Source organism: Neopsephotus bourkii, unplaced genomic scaffold (genome assembly GCF_033783945.1).
Source record: "Neopsephotus bourkii isolate Nb327-2 ecotype Australia unplaced genomic scaffold, CSIRO-AGI_Nbou_v1 NB_257, whole genome shotgun sequence".
Lineage (NCBI taxonomy): Eukaryota > Metazoa > Chordata > Aves > Psittaciformes > Psittacidae > Neopsephotus > Neopsephotus bourkii.
This window is the reverse complement of record NW_026900766.1, coordinates 989168-1009429: the sequence shown is the minus strand read 5'-3', so window position 1 is coordinate 1009429 and position 20262 is coordinate 989168. Positions and strand designations below refer to the sequence as shown.

Sequence of the window (20262 nt, the reverse complement as noted above, 5' to 3'; positions counted from 1 at the left end):
GTCATTTCTGTGAGAAAACCCTGAGAGGCCTCCTGGTTTAATGATACTACGTACCCTCGCAAGAGCTTAATGTAATAAATGGTGACTAAATAGTACACATGCTATCATGCTATCAATTCCTTGAACAAACTCTACTCTATGGCTGCATAAGCATGGGTACCTTAAGAATGTGCTTGCAGTATTTAAAAATAAGGAGCTTATATATTCCCTGGATCTGCAACCAGCTAGGGAAGGAAAAAGTAATAAATAAAACCATTTCAGAACCTACGATCCCCAAGTATCTATTATGTGTAATCTATTAGTGTGTCTAAGTGCAGCTGTAATTTTATCAGTTGACATTTATCCAAACTTTTTATTTGCTCTACAGAAACATGTTTTCCTCTTCTCACTAAGTTTCAAGTAAAAGATAAGAAAGATTCAAATAAAAGATAAGAAAGATTAAGCTCCGTAAACCAGGATTTGTCTCTCAAATTCTAACAACTACTAACGGGGGGGGGGGGGGGGGGGGAAGGGAAGGGGGTGTGTGTGTGAAGGGTGTTTTAAAACTGTACCTTCAAGATTACAGCAAAACTACTCTCCAGAACAGCATATACATAATTCGTCTGTAAGCAGTGAAGGCACTCTGTTGACCAGAGACAGTACCTCCCACACTAGAGCTGCGAAGCCCCCTCACTCAGTCGAGGGTCGAGGCCCGAGGCCCACACGGTCCAGTGGCGCCACGCCTCGGCCATCCGACCTGTCCTTTAACCGGGTAGAGCTGCTAGGAGCGGCAGCCAGAGCCGTGGGAAGTGCTGAGACCGTTTAATTCTTCGGCCTGCCAGCACGGTGGGAAGCCGCTGAGCCGGCAGTTTCTCCTGGGCAATACTCCCCTTCATACACAGACCTTGCCGCGACCGGGAGGAAAGACTTCACCGGGATTTCCGCTGAGGGCTCGCACCGGCCCGATCGGTCCCTGAAGCAGGGTGAGAAAAGCGCTGTGGTAACGGCCGCTGACCTCCGCCCCGGCCACTCCTGGGGCTCCTCTCCCGCCCTCGCCCCCCCCCTTCCCTTCCCTTCGCAGGAGGGTCCCGGCCGCAGCCTCACCGCCCCTCACCCCACGCCGCCGCGCTCCTCCCACCGCCTCGAACCGCGTGACGCGCGCGCCAGGGCGACCGTTGGTGGAGCGCGCGGTTCGCTGCGGGGCGCTGGGCGCTCTGCGGGGCTGCACCGCTGCTCGCTGTGGGAGGAGGAGCGGGGCCCTGCGCGGCGTGCCAGGGCTGGCGGCGGCGGCAAGGGCTGGTGAGGCGGAGACCCGCGGCCTCCATAGCGGCTGCCGCGGAGGGGACCGAAAGTTGCGGGAAGGGCGGGCGGGAGGGAAGAGGCTCTTAGTGCCGGGGAGCTTAGCGGCTCTGCTTAACCCCACAGGTGTGGTGGCGGGTGGAGCGGCGAGGAGGATGTGACTCCGCAGGAAGATGAAACCCAGCGCTGTGGAAGCTGCTGACAAAGGAGCGCGGCCCTGTAAGCGGAGGGTGGCTGGGGCGGCCCGGGGTGGTGGAGTTCGGGCCTTTCCCACAGGCAGCGAGGTCGCTCTGAGCCAGGCCTCGTGCTGGTGCCTCCTTCCTGACTGTGGCTTGTGAGACGTTAACGTGAGCCTGTTGCTGCGTTTGGGCCTCTTGCTGCTGCCGGCCTAGCAGGCAAACAGGCGGGCCTTTGTAAGTGGTGTACAGCTAAAACAGACTTCGCATGCTTCGCGGAAATGAAGTGTGGACATGGAAAGGTAGCTAGCCCAGTTGCTCTGTTTCACAAGATACTTGAAGCACAGGAAAACTAGTAACTATGTTGGAATTCGCTAGGCCACAGCCATGGAGACAGCTCCACCTGGGCAGGTCTTTGCTGGGATGAGGAGCACGCATGAAAGACACACTAGGCCCATGGCATTAAAATTCATTTGCTTTACAAGAGAGCCACTTTACTGCAGTACTGCAGACTTACTCCAAACTTCTAATTATACATAAGTTTAATATGTATGTTCCAATATTAGTTTTAGTATTTAATGTGTTAATGTTTTGAGCTGCTTTGGCCAACACATTTTTGTGCTTTGTATAACGCCGTGTTTGATCCCTGGTCATCTCTGGAATTTCACTTGCATACCTGCTTATTTTCCATCTTTTCTGTTCACATTTGGAATTGATTGCACTATCCTAAGCCTCCCCATTTTCCTATTTCTCTAATTCTTTTGGTCTCCTGGATTCTACAAAGACTGCTCTTACTGTACTCATAACTTACAGAACCCTGCAGCATGAGTGGTGGTTCTGCTCACTCTTCCATTTAAGATCATTTCGGGGAGGGAGAGAATACATAACAGAGGAACTGTTTTGCATGTTGGCTTTTTGTCTCCAGAAGAGGCCTGCTCACTTCCTGTAGCTGCCCTCTGTTTCTAGCTTCTTAGAAGAGAAGTAGTCTGTCAGTCAGTGAGGATGAGAAGACAATGTAAAACTAAGAATGTGCAAGTTGGATGATTCTGTCTTTGCCATTGTAATTGGATTCCTGTGGAAGTATGTAAGAACAGAGAAGGTATAATTATTTTCACCCAATAATGTTATTTTACTTTCCAGCTATGTTTAGCTACAGGGACTTCATGAGTTGCATGTTACTTCTGTGCGTTTAGGACCTCGCAAATTACTCTTTTTGCTTGTACTTGTGAAGTCTTTCCTTGAAATTGCATCTTAGCATCGACAGCGTTCTTCGGCAGCAAGCTGCACAGGGTTTCCCTGTTGCACAGAGAATCAGTTCCTGGTTTTCATTTTGTTCCTAACTCCTAGTTTTGTTTGGTGCCCCATAGCTCTTCTTCTGGAATAGGTTTAGCCATTCTCCCTGTGTTCTTGATTTTGGATCTCTCTATTGTTTTCCCCCTAAATAATTTACTTTTGCAGGCTGACAAAGTCTTAATCCGCAAGGTCATTCTTCATGCCTTTGACCATCCTTACTCTTTTCAGGCTGTATTTAAGATGTGGCTGATTCCTACATTTATGAAGTGGTGTAACAAAATTACCCATTTTATTTTCTGTTTCTTTTTTTTTTTTTGTCTTTATATTGCTACTCAGTATTGAACTGATGTTCTTGTAGAACAATACCACACTCCAAGATTTATCTCAAGAAATAAGGCTCATTTTTCAGGCAGACTGATTATTTGCTTTTTAAAATGTCTAGTATAACAGGCCTGTGTAGACAGCTCTCAGCATTAGGAAAGTTGTTGTTGTGTACCAGCACAGTTCAATTGCTGTATGTGGTTTGTTTAGTTACAGGGTAAAATTCATTGGGACAGAAAGAGTGGTGATAACTAGAATGGTTTTGAGCTTTAAGGTTAGTTTTCCTGCATCTCATGTGGGTGCTGAAAGTTCAGATAAATAGCAGGTGGTTTTTTGGTTTGTTTTTTTTTTCAGTTAATTTTGGCTGTGTTTAGTTATAATGGATTTATAGGAATCCTTTTTGTTTCAGATGAATGAGAGACAGATTCTGTTCTAAAATGGTGTTCTTGTGACTCAGTGGCTGAAAGCAGTGTATATACAGTGGTACAGAGGTAGCAAATACCAAACTGGGTGAGAAAATTGATGTAATTGTATAGCAACTGAAATAAAAAGTCCATTTTAGGATAGAATTTTAAGACAAAACTTAAACTTTTAAGGGCTGTGTGCAGTATTACTATTATTAACATCTTGGTTTTGACATATTCAACATGTAGCTATTTTTTAAAAGCCTTATATTGCATGGAAGCTTGTTTTGCCCGTTTCCTTAATTTAGAATTTTCTCTTTGGGTGGGTGGATGAGAAATAAACATAGTTGCTTAAAATCCCTTTTCTTTTTACAGCAGATGGAATGCAAGCAAAAAGTGAGAAGATAAAATCTTCTCTGAGGAATGTTAAAGATACAGGGAAGCCAGAGAAACTGAAGTATAAGCCACTCACTGGGAAGGTGTTTTACCTCGATATTCCATCAAATGTGATCTCTGAAAAAATAGGAAAGGACCTCAAAGAGCTAGGAGGGGTAAGTTAATGAGCTCTGTATAAAACTAGAAGAAAATCTACGTGTGTAATATGCCTTTTCCATGATCTTTGTGTATGCATTTTGATGTTTGTATTTTATTTGTGACAGGATTTTATTGTATGTTTGTCTTAATGTTTAATATGAACGATTAGCATATCAACAAAGTATTTTGTGCTTTGGCTTTTTTGGGGGGGGTTGGGTTTGTTTGTTTTTTTTTGTTGTTGTTTAGGTTTTCCAGTTAATTATTTATTTGCTTAAAATTTGGGCCAGATATAATAAATTTCATTGTTGGAAATCATTACCCTCCCCCCCTTGCTGCTTATGACTGTATTGACATGTTTACAATTACAATTGTTCACCTGAACATGAAAGACCAGAGGAAGTGTTTTGCATACCTAAAGTCAGTACTAAAAGCCAGTAACATCAGTAAGTACTTTCTGCATGGAGTGTGTCAATGAGTATTTTTAAATACTCTTATTTAAATAATAGATTTTATAAACATCCCTTTTTTTTTTTTCCTTAACTCTTGCATACAGAAGAAACACTTTGATAAAGGCAAGTACAGGATATCATGGTAACACAGAAGCAATGCAATTGCTTAGTCCACTTTAAATGTTTTGAATTAGTGTGAAGGAGTCTTGGCAGTTAAAATGTTAAACACTCTTGAACCACAGAAGCAAAAGAGATCTGCTTAAATTGCTAGGTATTCTGAACACTGCTTCGGCAATACTTGAAAGACCTCAAGGCAGTGCTTATTAGTTCTATGAAATTGACACTTGTAAATCCAGAATACTTGGAAGTTCTAGTAGAGGCAAGTAGAAGCAATGACATGGTTTCAGGTTCAATGGATCTTTTTACATTCAGCATTAAATGAGTAAGTCTTATCTTTTGTCTTTGTCTGAAACAGTTTTAGGAATTCATATGTGAAAGGTAAAATTGCAAATCGAAGACTGAAAAGGAAGTTTTTCTGTTTTATTTCAAGGAGTATATGCCTAAATACGAAGTGTCCAGCACCTTCAAGATCAACTACATGTGTTTTGTTGTTACTTGTGGGGAGTGCACTCAAAAGTGCATGCTCTGTATGTCCCAGTTCTTTTAAAGGTACATAGAGCAGAATTGGAAGGCACAGTTTCAAACTTGCTGTCTATGTGATCGTCACATAGCAGTTGGTAGCGAATGAAGAAGAAAAACGGAAGAGAATAAGCATAGGACAATCACATTTTTTGTCTTACTGAGCATGAAAATACTATTAATCTACTTAAGTCTTCTCATTTTGAGAAGTGTTGCAAATCTCTGGCAGTGTTCAGGGCCAGGTTGCATGAGGCTTTGGGCAACCTGGTGTAGTGGAAGGTATCCCTGCCTGTTGCAGGGTGGTTGGAACTAGGTCATATTAAGGTCCTTTCCAACCCAAACCATTCTAGGATCCCATAAATATTGTAGGTGTAAAACATGGTAACTATCCTGATATTTTGATTTTTCTGTTGGTTCTAAAATTGATACGTTTATAGCTTCCTGCAAACTGTAAATTACATTTGCATACACATGCCTTCAAGTTTAGCTGAACACTTCTGTGTCATTTTGGTTACATAAAATTATAGAAACTGGTTTCTTGAATTCCCTTATTTCTCTGTACAGTGTTTGACTTCTATTTGTAAAGTATTCAGCTAGATAGTTCAAAGAATGATAATAGTCAAAACAAAGGTCTTTTGATATATACTTAAAAATAAACTGAAATTAAAGTTTGTGACTAATAAGATGCTAGTATAGCCAAATTGTAATTATCATTCAGTGTTTTTTAATTATTATAGAAGTTTTGTCACTTTTTTTTAAAGTATGCAATGTAAGAGTTATTGATTTACTGTCCTGAAATAATTACTTGCTTTCTGTCTTTATATTTAGAGAGTGGAGAGTTTTCTTAGTAAAGATATCAGCTATCTGGTGTCTAATAAAAAGGAGGCAAAATTTGCACCAAGTCTTGGTCAGATTTCTCCTGTTCCTAGCCCAGAATCTGCAGGTAATGGAGGAAATAGTTCACCTCATCCTAGCAACCGAAAAGATCGACATGATGGAAGTTCATTTAAGATAGTTGATACAGTAAGTTTCTTAGTATTATTACTGCAAATCAGGTACAACCCATAGGATATGCTCTTACAGTCTTTCTCTTGTGGTTTGTTTTTGTTTGTTTTTTTTTTTTTTAATGAGCACAATTCCATGGGTGCGTAAGGTTGTTTGATGCTTTGCTTGTTTGGGTTGATTTGTTTGTTTCTGAACAGGTCAAATGTACTTTTAAACTAGTTCAGGTGAACTTGTTAAACTTGACTAACTAAGCAAAGTTTCCAGTGGTTCCTGTCTCTTTAGCAACACAGCCTGTTAAAATCTGGCTGCTGTGATGTTAATGCTTGTATGTACAGAAGCACTCTGATAGTAGTGCAAGGAAATAATTAAAATCAAATGTTATGAATATTAAGTTTTTCTGAGCTCTTAGAGGATTGTGTTAATTGCAGTAATTAGTATCTGAATTTGTGCAGGTTTATGAGAATTTTCTCACAGGGGCAAATCTTGTGTCCTTTCAAAAATGCAATTGGAAACAATTATCTGTGCTATATATACATGGTATTTATTTAGAAACAGTCTTTGGGTTGGTCTTTCGATTGCCTAGGTGAGATTGGCTCATTTTGCAAATAACCCGGATAAAGGCATGCTTGTTACGGATAAACAGCATACAGTACAAAAGCAGATGCAGTGGTGATAGAAAAGATGGGATAAGATGTAGGCTATGATTTTATTCATGACTGTTAGCTTCATTTGGCACGAGTCCAGCTGATGGAACTTCTATCATTTGATGTGTGCCACTGGCTGCTTCTTCCCACCATCTAGCACCAGCCATGTAATGACTTGCTTTGGCTGAAAACAAGTACTTGCTGGTTCACACATACCCTTTCCCCAGACTGTCCACTGTAACTTTGTGGGCAAGGTGTCAATTAATGAAAAATAGCAGTACAGTGAACAAAAGGAGACTATCGTACTTAAAATACTTCTTTGTTAGCAACAATGTAAATTATCTGACCTTTTGTTGGTTTTTTTTTGGGGGGGGTTTGAATGGATACTAACTTACTACAAACATGTTGCTGTTTTAATATAGGTACGTATGAGCAGAGGAAAATCCTTAGTTGAAAAAGCAATCAAGGAGCAGGTAAGCCAAGTGATCAATGAATTCATGCTTGAGAAAGTTTGGGTTTGCTCTTGTAGAAACCAAGCAGTAGAAAGAATGGTCTTGATCTTAAGAAGTCCCTCATGGAACACTGGCAGAAGTTGAGAGATTGTCTTAAGTAAAACTGTCAGGTCATTCTTTCTGGGTATGTCCTGAAGAATTGAAAGTTTATGTAGTCTTATTTCCAATATTACAATATATCGGGCGTACTGATACAGCTAGCATTTGAGAGGTGCTTGTGAAGTTAGAGTAAATATATATATATGCACTGTCTTCAAATCTTGCTGTGAAATGTGACAATAGAGAACAATTTTGGCTTCATGAAAGGTTAAATTTAATTTTTTTGATGGTGAAGGGCTGTGTCATGGAGATGGAAAGGTCAGTTGAGGAGACCAGACAGCCTTTTGGCAAGAAGCAAACCATTGGCACGTAGATCACAGCCTTCATATCACATGATTTAATATAATTGTAATTATTTTATATTATCTACTGTATGTTGCTTTATTAATATAATTTATTGTTTGCAGGATTTAATCCCTTCTGGAAGTATACTATCCAATGCATTGAGCTGGGGAGTGAAGATACTTCATATTGATGGTAGATATTTTGTTTGATGAAGCCTACCATGAACTTGTAACATTCATTTAATTATTTTTTTGTTGAATTCAAAATACTAAAAAAGATAAATTACTTGAGATATACAAAAATAAACTCAGCTGAGTATAATTGTCCCTCTTTTTTCCAGATGTTAAAAATTACATTGAACAGAAGAAAAAGGAGCTCTACCTCATCAAAAGAGCAGGCAGTTCTTCAAAAGATGTGGTAAGTGGTTCTTTGCCATTTGTGAAAATGCCATTTGTTTCACTGAGAATGCAGGTGTCCTAAATACTACCTACTATGAAGCTTGCAGGTTCTATTTTAATGAAGTCTTACTCATTTTCAGTTTTTCAGACTGGTATGTTTCATGAACTGATTTTAAAAACGTATTTGAAAACCATAAATTATTAGCTATTAATTTCAACATTATTCAAAAATAAATATAATAGTAGCATTGATTAAATCATATATGGATCTTTGCTCTTGCAAAGGATATCTTGGAATCAGAAGTACTGAACTGCCTGAAACGATGTAAACTGTAGTTAAGTTGCCTTGTATAATTTTCCCGATGACACAGTGATTGGAAACCTTCCTTTTGATGGGCCATTTTGAAATACTGCATTACCTGAAGAACCCTGTCTGTAGGGAGTCTTTTCAGTCAGTTGCTCAAACCTGCATCTCTTCTTTCTAGTCTTGTAAAGAACTCAAATAAAATGTCTTTGGGCTATTCTGCTGATAATACGCAGTTGGCATGTGAAAAATCTGTTTCTCCAAATTTTAGTGTTTGAGACATTGAAACTGTTTCAGCTGCTTGTGTTCTCTGTCTGCAGTATCCCTATAATTTAAATTAAAGATGTGAAGTTGTATAATTATCTAGTCCAGGTGGGGCTCTGCGATAAGTAAATTAAATGGTAACGTATACAGACCATCTTGTATATGTTACATTGTTTTGGAATGCAATAGCAGCTACTTATTGAGGCTACATCAAATCCTTGCTAAATCATTAGTGTCCTGGTGTTCCTGGATAGCAAGGTGGAGCTTTTTGCAAGTAATATAAAATAGGTGTTTGTACCTTTACCGGAATCAATTACAGCCAACACCTGGTACTTTACTCTTTTTCTGAAAACAAAAGACTCTTTAAGTTTAATCCTCATTGTCAAGAAAAACCTATGTAAATCCATTCAAATGAGAAGAATTGCCTTAATTGAAGAATGTTATCTGGAATTTTAGTTTGTCGTTAATTATCATTTACAAACTCTTGTGAATATTACCTGTATTTAAGAATCAACTTTAAACCATGGCAGGGTATTTGGGATTTTTTGGTTGGATTTGGTTTTAAGAAAAATAAATTGAAACATCTCAAGGAGAACTTATTCAGTTCTCTTTTTGTGGTGTAGAAATACTTATTTGGGAAACATGTCACCATATTTCTGAAGTAGTAATGAATTTTAGTTTCCTGCAAATCATATGCGTGACTGTGTATGAAGTCATGATTAGCACAGGGAGAGCCTCATAACTTAAAAGTACCTACAGCTAATTATTTAAGAAAATGCAGAATAATGTTAATGGGGATTTTATACATTTTCTCTTTTTTCCTATAGGGAAAACAAGTTACTGCTCAAAAGCCAAGAAGTAAGTATTAATATTTGTAGAGCTGTATGTTTTGCTTATTTTCTGAATGTTTAAAAATGGACTACAGTTCATAATCTTGTCAAGCACGCTGCTGTATTTTAGTTTGTTTGGCCAAGAAAAGCAGATACAAAAACTTAATGGAAATCAAGAGTTTGTCAAAACATGTACATACTGATTTCTGAAATGACATCTGCTTGTTCATTCATCTACTGGAATAAGTTGCTGAATGAAGAAAAGTATTTCAATTTTTTTTTTCCCACCTTGAGCAGGTAGACTGAAAGATCCATTTGTGAAGGTGGAAGATAGAAGTCGGTAAGTGTTCTCTTCATGCGTTAAGTGATGTGGTTCTCAAACTTGAGTAATTGAGAAACATTTAGTATGCCTTCAGGAAGTGGCCTTCAGATTTTAATTTCTTCCTAGCTTTAGATGCTAGGCATGCTGTTCTCTTAGAATAAGATACAACATTTTTGTCTTTACGTGCTCTGGGTAGCTATCTGTGTTGAGCCACTGAATGAGATTGAGCAAGTATTAGTATGGTAGGGAGTATCTGCAGTAAGTAATGTAAGGGAAAGTTAAGGTATAGCTCCAGACCATGCTTTCTTAGGGTTACTTTCTGCCAAGGGCCTTAATGAATGAGAAGGAAAACTGGAAACTTTGAACCTTGACATCTTTTCTTAGATCCAAATCCTGTTGCCGAAAAGGCCAGTAAAATTTTCTATACTAAATTCCAGTCCTTTACTCCCAACTCAGTAACATTTTTCTTCTCCAAAGACTGTTTAGATGTAAGGAAAGTGAAATTGTTAATTAAAATCATCCTCTGAAATTAGGTTTAATTTCCTGTTCAATCATTTTTTGAAAGCAAAAAGCCTCCCTATTAATCTGATTTCAGTACCCACAGTAGCATGAAATCTGATACTTTCAGCCTTTAAAATTTTCACATCTTTCTGGTCCTGGAATTGATCAGACCTGGTTCTGTGAGGAAATGCCAGTTTGCCAGAAGTTGAGAGAACAATGGATTATAAAAAGTATGGTCTGGACAGCGTATTTTGCGTCTTTATATTCTTAACTAAATTCTACTTTATGCTGACATTTATAAGCTCAAAATCCTTTGAGCTCATTTCTTTGACACTTTCCTGAATTAAAAAGATCTAAGTCTGGTCTTGTGCTGTGAGCTATTCTGATAGAAGAGGGACATTAGGATAGTGGGGATAATTGGACATATATAGTTGAAGAAATTTGTTTATAAATATGTATGTATTTGACTTCTGAACTGAACACAGGAAATGCTTTTGGATGTTATATAATGTAAGCAATGTTTTTTAATTTTTAGATGTTTATGCAATGTTAGTAAGTGCTCACAAGATGCTTAGCTGTCCCTGTAACGTTTTCCAGAGTTGCTCTTTTTCTGCTTGGGCAGCTTATAATAGTAATATGGGAGAAAAAAAATCAGACTGAACTCTGGCATCAGTATTTCAGTCAAATGATTCAGTATGTGAACTTCTGACACGCTCTATTTTAAACGTTCTTGATATATTCAGTTTGCTGGTATGGTTGATAGTTGTGTTATCTCTCAAGTACAGTGATATACAGGAAAAAAGCCTTTCTGGAAAATGAAAAGGTCTTGTTTTATATGTTGAATGGTGAATTGTTTAAAACTTTCAAAAAAGAAGAAAATGGTAAAATTGGGAAAAAAGAATGCATTTGATGTTAGGAACTGCTGTAGCTACTTCTCAGGAACACAGATACACCAGTGTCCAAATTGCTCAGTTTTACTGGTTACCCACCTCTCAATGATAAATAGGCATGAAAGCCATACACCAGGGAAAGTGTAAGACAGCTGTTGAAACTCCAAGCAAATCTATTTTAAGAAAGTATCAGGTTTTTAGGAAGGAAGAAATGACTTATTCTAGGATATTTATCTGCTTAGCATTCTATGTATGATATATATAAAAGTGAGACACTTTTTCATGATTTTGACGTAATTGTATTTTTGTGTTGTAAGCTCCTTTTTCCATTTTGAGGGTTTTAATGTATTTTTTTTGTTGAATACAGCCTCTACCGGCCATTTTATCTGCAGTTACCCATTTTTCCAGTTCTGAATTACTGTGTTCCGAAACCATATAGTCCATTTGAAGTGGATAAGAAGCATCCTTCTGGTCAAAAACAAATGCAGTCTAAGCAAAGGTTTGTTGAAAACTTGTTGGAGTGTGGGTAGTGGAGAGGATGGTTGTCTAAAATAATGGTAACATAATAGTTTTCTAAAATTGCTGTGCTTCTAATTTTGTGTGATATTTAGTACTAATAGCCATGTCTCAGCTGACATATTTGCTGCACTGTAACTGTTGGTGTCTATCTTTCTGTACCCTCTTTATCCTGTCTTTAGCCCTTTTTTTGGGCATACAGATGCATACACCCAAAAATATGGCCTTCTGTCACTGTGGGTCAGCATAAGATACTGTTTTTTCTTTTCTGACACTGGTTTCTTCTTTGTCCTCATCTTGGATGCCATCCAGTAAGTATTTTACAGGAAGTGTATTTCTTAAGACTACTTTTAATATTTGTCAGCATAATACCAAAGTAGACAGCTAGAAATCTTTAAAACGGTGATATTCAGACATAGTGCAAATCACTGTTGATAAAGTCTGATTTGTACAAGTTAGACTGCAAATACTGCTTTGGTTCTTCAGAGGAGTTGGTCTTACAGCGAGTGTTTATATGATAAATTTTGGCATTCAGGATCAGTTAGAGCACTCAGGATGCAGTTAGAACTATGGTAAATCAATTTAGAAACTACTTGGGAATCTTAATTACCTGGGTTTTGGTGAATCATACTATTGTTTTTAATCTGTTATACCTAGCATATAGGAAGTATTAATGATTCTTTCATTGGTTTCTAAAACTGACTCACATAAGAGACTGAAGATATTTAGGTAAAAGGTAGCTTTGCTAAATGTGAAACTTTTTGTATCTAGTAACTTCCACTGCTTTTCTGTCCTTGGGGTCTAAAGGCTTATTTAGGTATGATACTTTTCTTTATAAAATAGCTTCTCCACTCTTGAGTTCTGTCCAGTCTTCACCATTATTATAGTGCTGCAGGTTTTCAGGTGGCATTGCCATGCTGAATTTTATTTTTAATTGCAGTAAATATAGCAGTATGAAAAAGCCGAGCAACTGTAACAGCAGTAACTTTTGCAATTGTGAGGCAATTTCTGATATTATCTCTTCAGAGGAGGTTAGAAAGGCCTGTTCTTTTTAAAGCATTAAAAAATACTATTTGCATTTATATGGAATATGATATATTAAAAAAATCAGGAATTATGTTTCAGTGAATGTTCCTATTTAATCTTTTGGGTTGGCACATGCCAAAGAGATTTAGGTGGGAGATTATTTCATACTCAGCAGGTAAATGTGAGGAATGTCAATTTTGGGAGAGAAAAAGGGATGTGCTCACTTTTTTTTATCTGGGAGAAAAAGCTTTTTGAAGCGAAATTGTCAGTCCCATTTGCTTCTGCATTTGGCAAGACCTGCAGCCATTATTCAATTTTCAGGTGATAAATTCAGTTGCTTGTATTGTGCTCTCCTGGTTCTCTGATTTTTACAGTGCTAAAGAGGGGAGGTGAAAAGGTTAATTGTTAATATTAACAACTGCGCAGTTAGGTGCTGCCTGTCCTATGGAACCCAACAAATGCTGGGGCAGGCGTTACCAGTACCTTTTCAATTCACTTGAAATGTGAAAACAGTGTACCCTCATTATACTTGTTTGCTTTTTAAGTGCAGAGATTTTTCAGGACAGGTGTTCTGATGTAAAGACCTGAGCTTACATCTATGCAGATATTTGGTAAAGTCTGTCAGAATCATTTTTGACTAGACAGGGAGATGGCACTATTTCTCTAAAGTAAAAGGGAAATAGAGGTTGATGGTTGCACATCATCCTTAGGCAGTTTAATGGTGAATTGAAGCAAAGGGTGAATTGAAGCAAAAAATTGAAGCTAGTTCTCTGCAGATGAGGACTCTGAAAATCATGGAGCAGCTATTGAAATCTCTTGGTGTTTTAATCTCCAGGAAGAACTTGAGGTTTATTTCCTCCTGTTTCCACTTAGCCTGTACCTAGAAAAACAGGACAAAATGGCATTTGGTCAGAGTATTCAAAACCTATGTATAAACCAACAAATGTGACTGTTTTTTTACTTTTGCCAAAGAATGAGAGGTCATCTGTTAGACCAGGTGGTTTTGCTGCGTGTTTTCTTGGCATCAAAAAAACTGACAGTGCTTGAGATGTTAGAAGACTTTTTCTCTTTTTCCCCCTAGTTTTTGTTTTATCAACCCTCCTTTTATCAGCTATGCACAGAGGCTTCAGCATGTCATGTGTCTTGTCAAGGGATTTTTTTTGTTCAGCAATTTTGCAGTGTTTATTCTGAGTCAGTAGTATATCTGTACTAACCTGGATGTTTTATGCTTACATACAGTTCCACTGGGTCTGCCAGTCGTTTTGGAGTAATTTCTTTTTTTTTTAATTAATGCACAATTTCTTCCTTATTTTTTTTCCCTAGGCTTTGGGTAACAATTTAAATAGTTTGAGCAGAAATATTTTTTTTTATTATCTAAGTGATTAAGAACAAGCATGCTGGGAGAGGCAAGTATAGAGCTCAGCTCCATATTTGAGACTTACATTAATAAACATTTCTGTTAACAGAACCAAAGTAAATAGTGACAAGGACTGTGGAACTCCTGTTCAGCTCCCTCAGAAGGACAAAAAAAGGAGAGGATATTGTGAATGCTGTGGGAAGAAATATGAAGATCTGCAAACAGTATGTGAATTGTCAAGTATATGCTTGGATAGTGTCATCTGTCAAGTGGGATATCAGCAGTGGTTTCTACTTGCTAATTTAATATATTTTTTTATCTTAGGAGATTTTCTGACTGTATCTGCTAAAAAGCAGCAAGTGGGTATTTTTTTTCCCCCATGTAGGTTTAAAGTCTTGATAGCTGCTTCTGTATATGGTAACTGAAGACACTAGTAGCTCATGTCTCAGAGACACTGGCAATAAATGATATTTACGTACTGCTTCATATCATACTGCTGACTTGTATATTCATGACTGTAGTAGTAGATTAGTTTCATGTTTTTCCTTTAATTCCAGCACCTTGAAAGTGAACAGCACCGGAATTTTGCGCAAAGCACACAGTATCAAGTTGTTGATGATATAATCTCAAAATTTGTTTACAAGTTTGTAGAATACAAAGATGATGAAAAAATAAAAAGGTAAGTTACATTTTCTAAGCTCTGTGAGTTGAGACTTGAACATAAAGATACTTAGTTCTGAAATCTGGATCTGGTGCAGAATAAATTCATGTTTTCAGTCTGAAAGAAGCTGCTGAAATTTGCAATGCAGTTGTACCTGGCATATAGCAGAAATTAGAGAGGAAAATAAAAAAAAAGTGCAGATGATATCATAAGAAAATTAGACTGAAAATATTTGCCAGAAGTTGTCCTACCTATCCTTCAGCTTTAGAAAAGCAAGATCCTGTACTGAAACATTGCTGACAGAAGGACAGCAATATCTGAACATCTTGCTCTAAAAACATTGACATTCTTAGTAGCCTGAGAACAGCGAATGATACCCTCCTCATTTAGTCCGCTCTCCTTACCAGTGGAAAACTTTTCCTGGTCTAGATCTTGCTGTCTATACTTTGTCTCTTAGCTTCTGTCCTGCCTGTGCGGGAAACGTAAAGCAGATTTTCCTTTCCTCTTTGTAGCTCAAAAGCTTAAATGGGCTAAACAGACTTGTTTCACGTCTTGGACTGTAGGCAGCATTGTCTTAGTTCCAAGTAACCGTACCTCAGTTAAGGATTGCTCTGTTTTTTTGCAAATAAGTTGAGAGATTAGGAATAATTTTTTGCTTTTTAAAATGAAAAAGAAGGAATACGAATATTTTTAGTGAAATCAAATGAAATGCGAATAGAGTCAAACAGCTGATATCCTGGTGAAGGCAAGCCTTTATTCCTTTTATAACCTGAAAATACTCAGGTTAGTTTTGAAATGCTGTGCCAAGAAAATAGTGTATAATTATGCTAACTTTTGTGTGTATATATCATAGAATATTTGTATTTATAGAGATTGCATTATATACATTAATGTTTTCTGTTCTTGATACCGCTATAAATTGAGATGTACTGAAATACCAGGCTACTTACTTCATGTATTTTTAAAACAATTTAATGAGTTGTAGAAATCAATAAGAAAAGTAAGGCACTCTGTTCTTAAAGAAATAGCGTGTTGCTACTCTAAATAGATCTTATCTTTTAAAAGTAAAACAAAAATTGCTTTGCCAGTTTCGTTGCTTTTCTAGAATCAGTTGCCTATAGAGTTGTTTCCCATGTTTTCTCCAGGTGTGTGTTAATTCTAAACAATTTCATTGTAGGACAAAATGCAGTACAGGCTGTTTTTCTCCTACTACTGGGAAGATATCTAGACCAGATGAGCTGAAAGAACGACTGAAAAAGCAACGCATTTCCTTGAAAAGCTACTCGTGGAAGGATACAACAATGGGGGCACTCAGACCGGATCGCCAGCCTGTGGAAATACAACCAAATTCTGTACCAATACCTACCCCTCTTTCTGGGTCTGTTTGTTCAGTTCTTTATTGTCATCTGGCACAACCTTCGGAACTGCAAATTAAGTTCAGAAATAATGATGAAAATACTAAAACTGATTGCTCCTGTGCTGCAAACTTAAGACAGACTGTTGTGTCATCATATTTCAGACAATCACCCCCTCGGAAAGATGACAAGGCATACACAGAGACCTTGTCTCAAGCTTATGAGTCATCCAATAAGGAAATACTGCAACTAGAAGTAAATAAAAAGAATTTACAGTGTTTTCAGGAAGGCATGTGTACTTTATGTTCTCATGCTGAAGTTACAGAATTTAGTGAAAAGGAGAAAAAACCATTGCAGCTAAAAAGAAAATTAAATAATGCAGTAGTTCTACCAGCAAAGTTTTTGAAAAAAGCAGATGCCAATCCTACGTATGTCAAGAAACATCATGATTTCTGTGATAATCATCAACAGATGCAGCACAATGTAGTTCTGGAGGCTGAGGTATCTGATACTGCTATAAACAAAGAACTTAATGAATTGGCTGCCAGCACTACACCCAGTTCACCATCTGGAAAACTGCACAGAAAAGTGAAACTATACTTGGGAAGAAATAAAAAAGAAACCCAGAAACAAAACCTGGAGTTATGTGTAAAGTATACAAATGGACTGTCTGTTCCTGAACAGAAGAGAAGCTCTTGCAGCTCCCCAGTGCAAGCCCTGCTGGAGTTATTTCAGACAAGTGAAAGAAACTCAGAATTTGGAGGTTTTTCAGGTTACACAGAGAGCAAAGGTACAACTAGCATGAAAGATATATGGGAAGGGCAGAATACAAACTTTGTGTTGTCATTATTTTCCTCTTCATCCTCATCCCCATTTGTTGGATTTTAATGCTGCTTTATTTAATATAATAATTTTAAACAAACTTGCAAATTGAAGATTTTATTCATGGAGATGTTAATTGCTATATTATATGTACAGATGGTTTGGTTTTCAAGTTTTTTAATGCAAAATCTTTTGTATATGTAAATGTGAAAAATTAAAGTGGGTTTTTTTAGTTGGTTGTTTTTTTTGGTTGTTTGTTTTTTCCCTTTAAAAGGTACAGGTTTATCACAGCTAGTAAAAGGCCCTGACTCCAGATTTGGAGTTAAATTAGTTGCAAGGCAAAACTAATAAGCATGAGATGGGGTAGGTACATTTGGATAGAATTATTTTGTAAAGTCATTGATTATGGTACATCCTAAATAACCACATTATAAGTAACTGGAAGTTCCATTGTAAATAAGGCAGTACATTACTTGCCAACTGCTGATGTTTTGTGGACATTTGGTTGCTTCCCTTCCTGCTGCTGCTGCTGCTTTATTAGAGAATGCCAAAAAAAAAAAAGGTTACTTGCTTTCCTAGTATTTCCTTTGCTGAAATTGTCTCACGAACCTATGTAATCATAAAGAAATAGCATAAAGAAAGTGTGTATTACATTGTTTTGCTATTATGACATATTTTTTTTTTTTAGACTAAAACTTGTATTCAGTATTTCAGCCAATAGGAAAGCAATAGGTGTATGCTTTGGTTTTGCTTTTAAAAAACCCCAACACAAAAACAGCAGTAGAAACAATTACCCCCCAAAAAACCAGCCAGTCAGTTTCTGATTGATTCAAGTTATTTGTTTGATTTTTCTTTCAGAGTAGCCAGTTGCCTGCCTAGCTTACCTGGAGGCAGAGTGAAAGACACAAGTGAGAATTGGAAAGACTTTTTAAGACTTCAAACCTTTACCAGAGATGATCTCTATCAGAATTTCTGTACCTGTAAATCAGTGTAGGGCATGAGTATGGAATTACAAAAGGTAATTGTAGTGCTTTATTAATAAATGTTAAGTGCCTTAAGGTCGTGTAAAATATCTAAACCAGCAGAAAGCACTCTAATTTTTCTTCTGAAATTACTTGTTTGTATTCTTATCTCTTGCCCATTTATTATTCTCAAGCTTACTCTGTCGGTGTTCTTACAAAGCAGTTTCAGTCACTGCATACTGTAGTCTGTCCTTTATAGGATAGTGTCTAAGAGGGGGTAGGTAATGTTTCTTGGTGTGCAGGAATGGGTGAGGAAAATAACAATTACTTTCCTTTAAAGAGCATATGAGTTGGAAGCTTAAAGGTGACATTCCTGACTCTGCTGTTCATATAATTGCCTGTATAGTCTGGTAAGGATTGCTTTTTGGTCTCTCTATTTTAATGGTTACCTCTTGGTTGATCAACCTTTTTTAAAGGGGTTTATCTCAAAGATGTATGTGTATTATTTTTTTTTTTTGGCCTGTAGTTTACCAATATATAGTGCTTTAGGAATGGAGCTTTTAAGACATTTAAATCAATTACTTTGCTCTTCATGTTGAATATTGCTTTAACGATAGAAGGATTGCTCAAGATGTGATGAATTCAGTCTTTTCAGCCTATTTTAGGAACAAGTGTTTGACCACTTTCATGAGAATGTTTTTGTTTGGTTGTGGGGTTTTTAGTCTTTTGGTTCGGTTCTAAAGTAAAGTCGAAGAAGAATTTGCATTTTCCCCTAACACACATCTGTTGGTAGGCATCTCTTGTGGATGCTCCCCCCTCCTCCTGTCCCTGAGACACATTCTCTTAGTTGGTGTGGTGGAATGCATATGGTTATTCATATACATGAAGATTATTCCAGTAATTGAATGTTAAGGAGAGAAATAGTTGATGATAGTAAATCTACTTATCAGATAAATGACATGTGTGTTTTGTATATAATTGATGCAATATTATGTTAGCTCAACAGGCACTGAAAAGATTTAAACACACTGGAATCTGTATTTAGAATTTTAAGGGAGAAAAAAAGTCAGGTTTGTCATTAAAATACGAAGACTCGTAATGCAGAAGAAGATGGGGGGTCACTGCAACTGCAAAGAAAAACACTTTTAGTCATGATGCAGATTTTGTTTACAGATAACTGAGAAGTCACATCAGTGCATGCTGAGTCCCCTTTGCAAGGAGTACATTCAGATAGCATCACAAGCCATAGTAAGCTTATTAATTATTTCTGAAACAGATCTATTCTGCATTTATTATATTTCAAGCTTGGTTGTTTTTGGTTTTTTGTTTGTTTGTGTTTTTTTTTTTAAATCCCCACAGTTTTCAGAAAAAGGAAAACAAATTATTGTATGAAAAAGTAGTGAAATGTGGAAGGCTAGTTATTGGGACAGTTGTCTGTGTCTCTGACTTTCTCCTAGACAAGAGAATCAGTATTTTCAAGATACGTGGCCAGGATTCCTAGTAATGTCAAACATTTCAGGCAACCACCACCACAGCTGCCTCTGTAGTTAGTAGAATAAAGGATTAGCATTAGAAGTGTGGTTTATTTGTAAGTACATCTTTGTGATAATTCCATATTACAGTTTGAACTCTAGGTACATCAGTTTCTTCTAATGCGCTTCACTTTTTTTATTGTCTTGCTTTCAGTGAATTTGAGAAGCTGGTGTAAGTAATTTTTATATTCTGTTCAAAACTAGTTGTTAATATGCTGACTGTTGCTTTCTTTGTGTGGTGGTTAGTGGAACTTGAAGCTGTATTCCTGTACTCTGCAGTGTACACTTATGCACAGCATGGGATTCGAAATTTTAATGAGGCACAAAATCTTGACTGTTAGGAAAAAAACCCAAAACTTTACCACTTGTGTAGAACAGACATTACGTCATTTTAAGTCTAATTGAAAAAAAAAGAATCCCTTAGATTTCTGTGTTATAAAAGTACTCATATTTAAGTAGTTATGCTGTGGCCCAGTGGTCTCCATTGTTTCTTTCATAGGTGTGGCAAGTATGTTTCTGGGGCTGTGAAACATTTTGTCATCTTTAAAATGTTAAAATATAAGGTCTGTGCATGCACACACACATAACATTACTGAAAGCCCATGCAGACACTACTGGTTTGGTACTTTTGGATAAGGGCGAGTTGTAACATCTATTCAGACCCATCTTGTTTCATTACCACTGGAGAGAGCTAAATTATTTTCATTAGAAGACTTCTAACATGGAAACTAACTACACAATGCAAAGTTGGAATGGCTGTAGCATCAAAAGAAATACAGGCATTGAAATCTGCTTTTAGAAATAAAACATTGGAAGTGTTCTACTTCACTTACACCAAGTTAGGTTTGTTATCATTGCAGTAAGTGTACAACCACTGCCTATG

The 20262-nt window shown here is 37.3% G+C and overlaps 1 protein-coding gene across 9 annotated transcripts; it reads left to right on the top strand.

Annotated features, from left to right (window-relative positions):
- The first annotated feature begins 944 nt into the window (after positions 1-944).
- Positions 945-18301, top strand: DBF4 (DBF4-CDC7 kinase regulatory subunit). Of its 9 annotated transcripts, none has more exons than XM_061346085.1 (13): positions 945-962; positions 1405-1497; positions 3848-4023; positions 5923-6117; positions 7166-7216; positions 7762-7831; positions 7980-8056; positions 9433-9463; positions 9730-9775; positions 11516-11647; positions 14157-14271; positions 14605-14726; positions 15886-17101. In XM_061346085.1, the coding sequence occupies exons 2-13, from the start codon at positions 1452-1454 to the stop codon at positions 16949-16951; spliced, it is 2127 nt and encodes a 708-aa protein (XP_061202069.1). In that variant the 5' UTR covers positions 945-962; positions 1405-1451; the 3' UTR covers positions 16952-17101. The 9 variants fall into 9 exon arrangements, with proteins under 9 accessions (XP_061202069.1, XP_061202068.1, XP_061202072.1 ...); XM_061346084.1 differs by lacking the exon at positions 945-962 and adding an exon at positions 1254-1278; XM_061346088.1 differs by lacking the exon at positions 945-962 and adding an exon at positions 17744-18301 and having other exon boundaries at positions 1348-1497; positions 15886-16853.
- The last annotated feature ends 1961 nt before the right edge of the window (positions 18302-20262 follow it).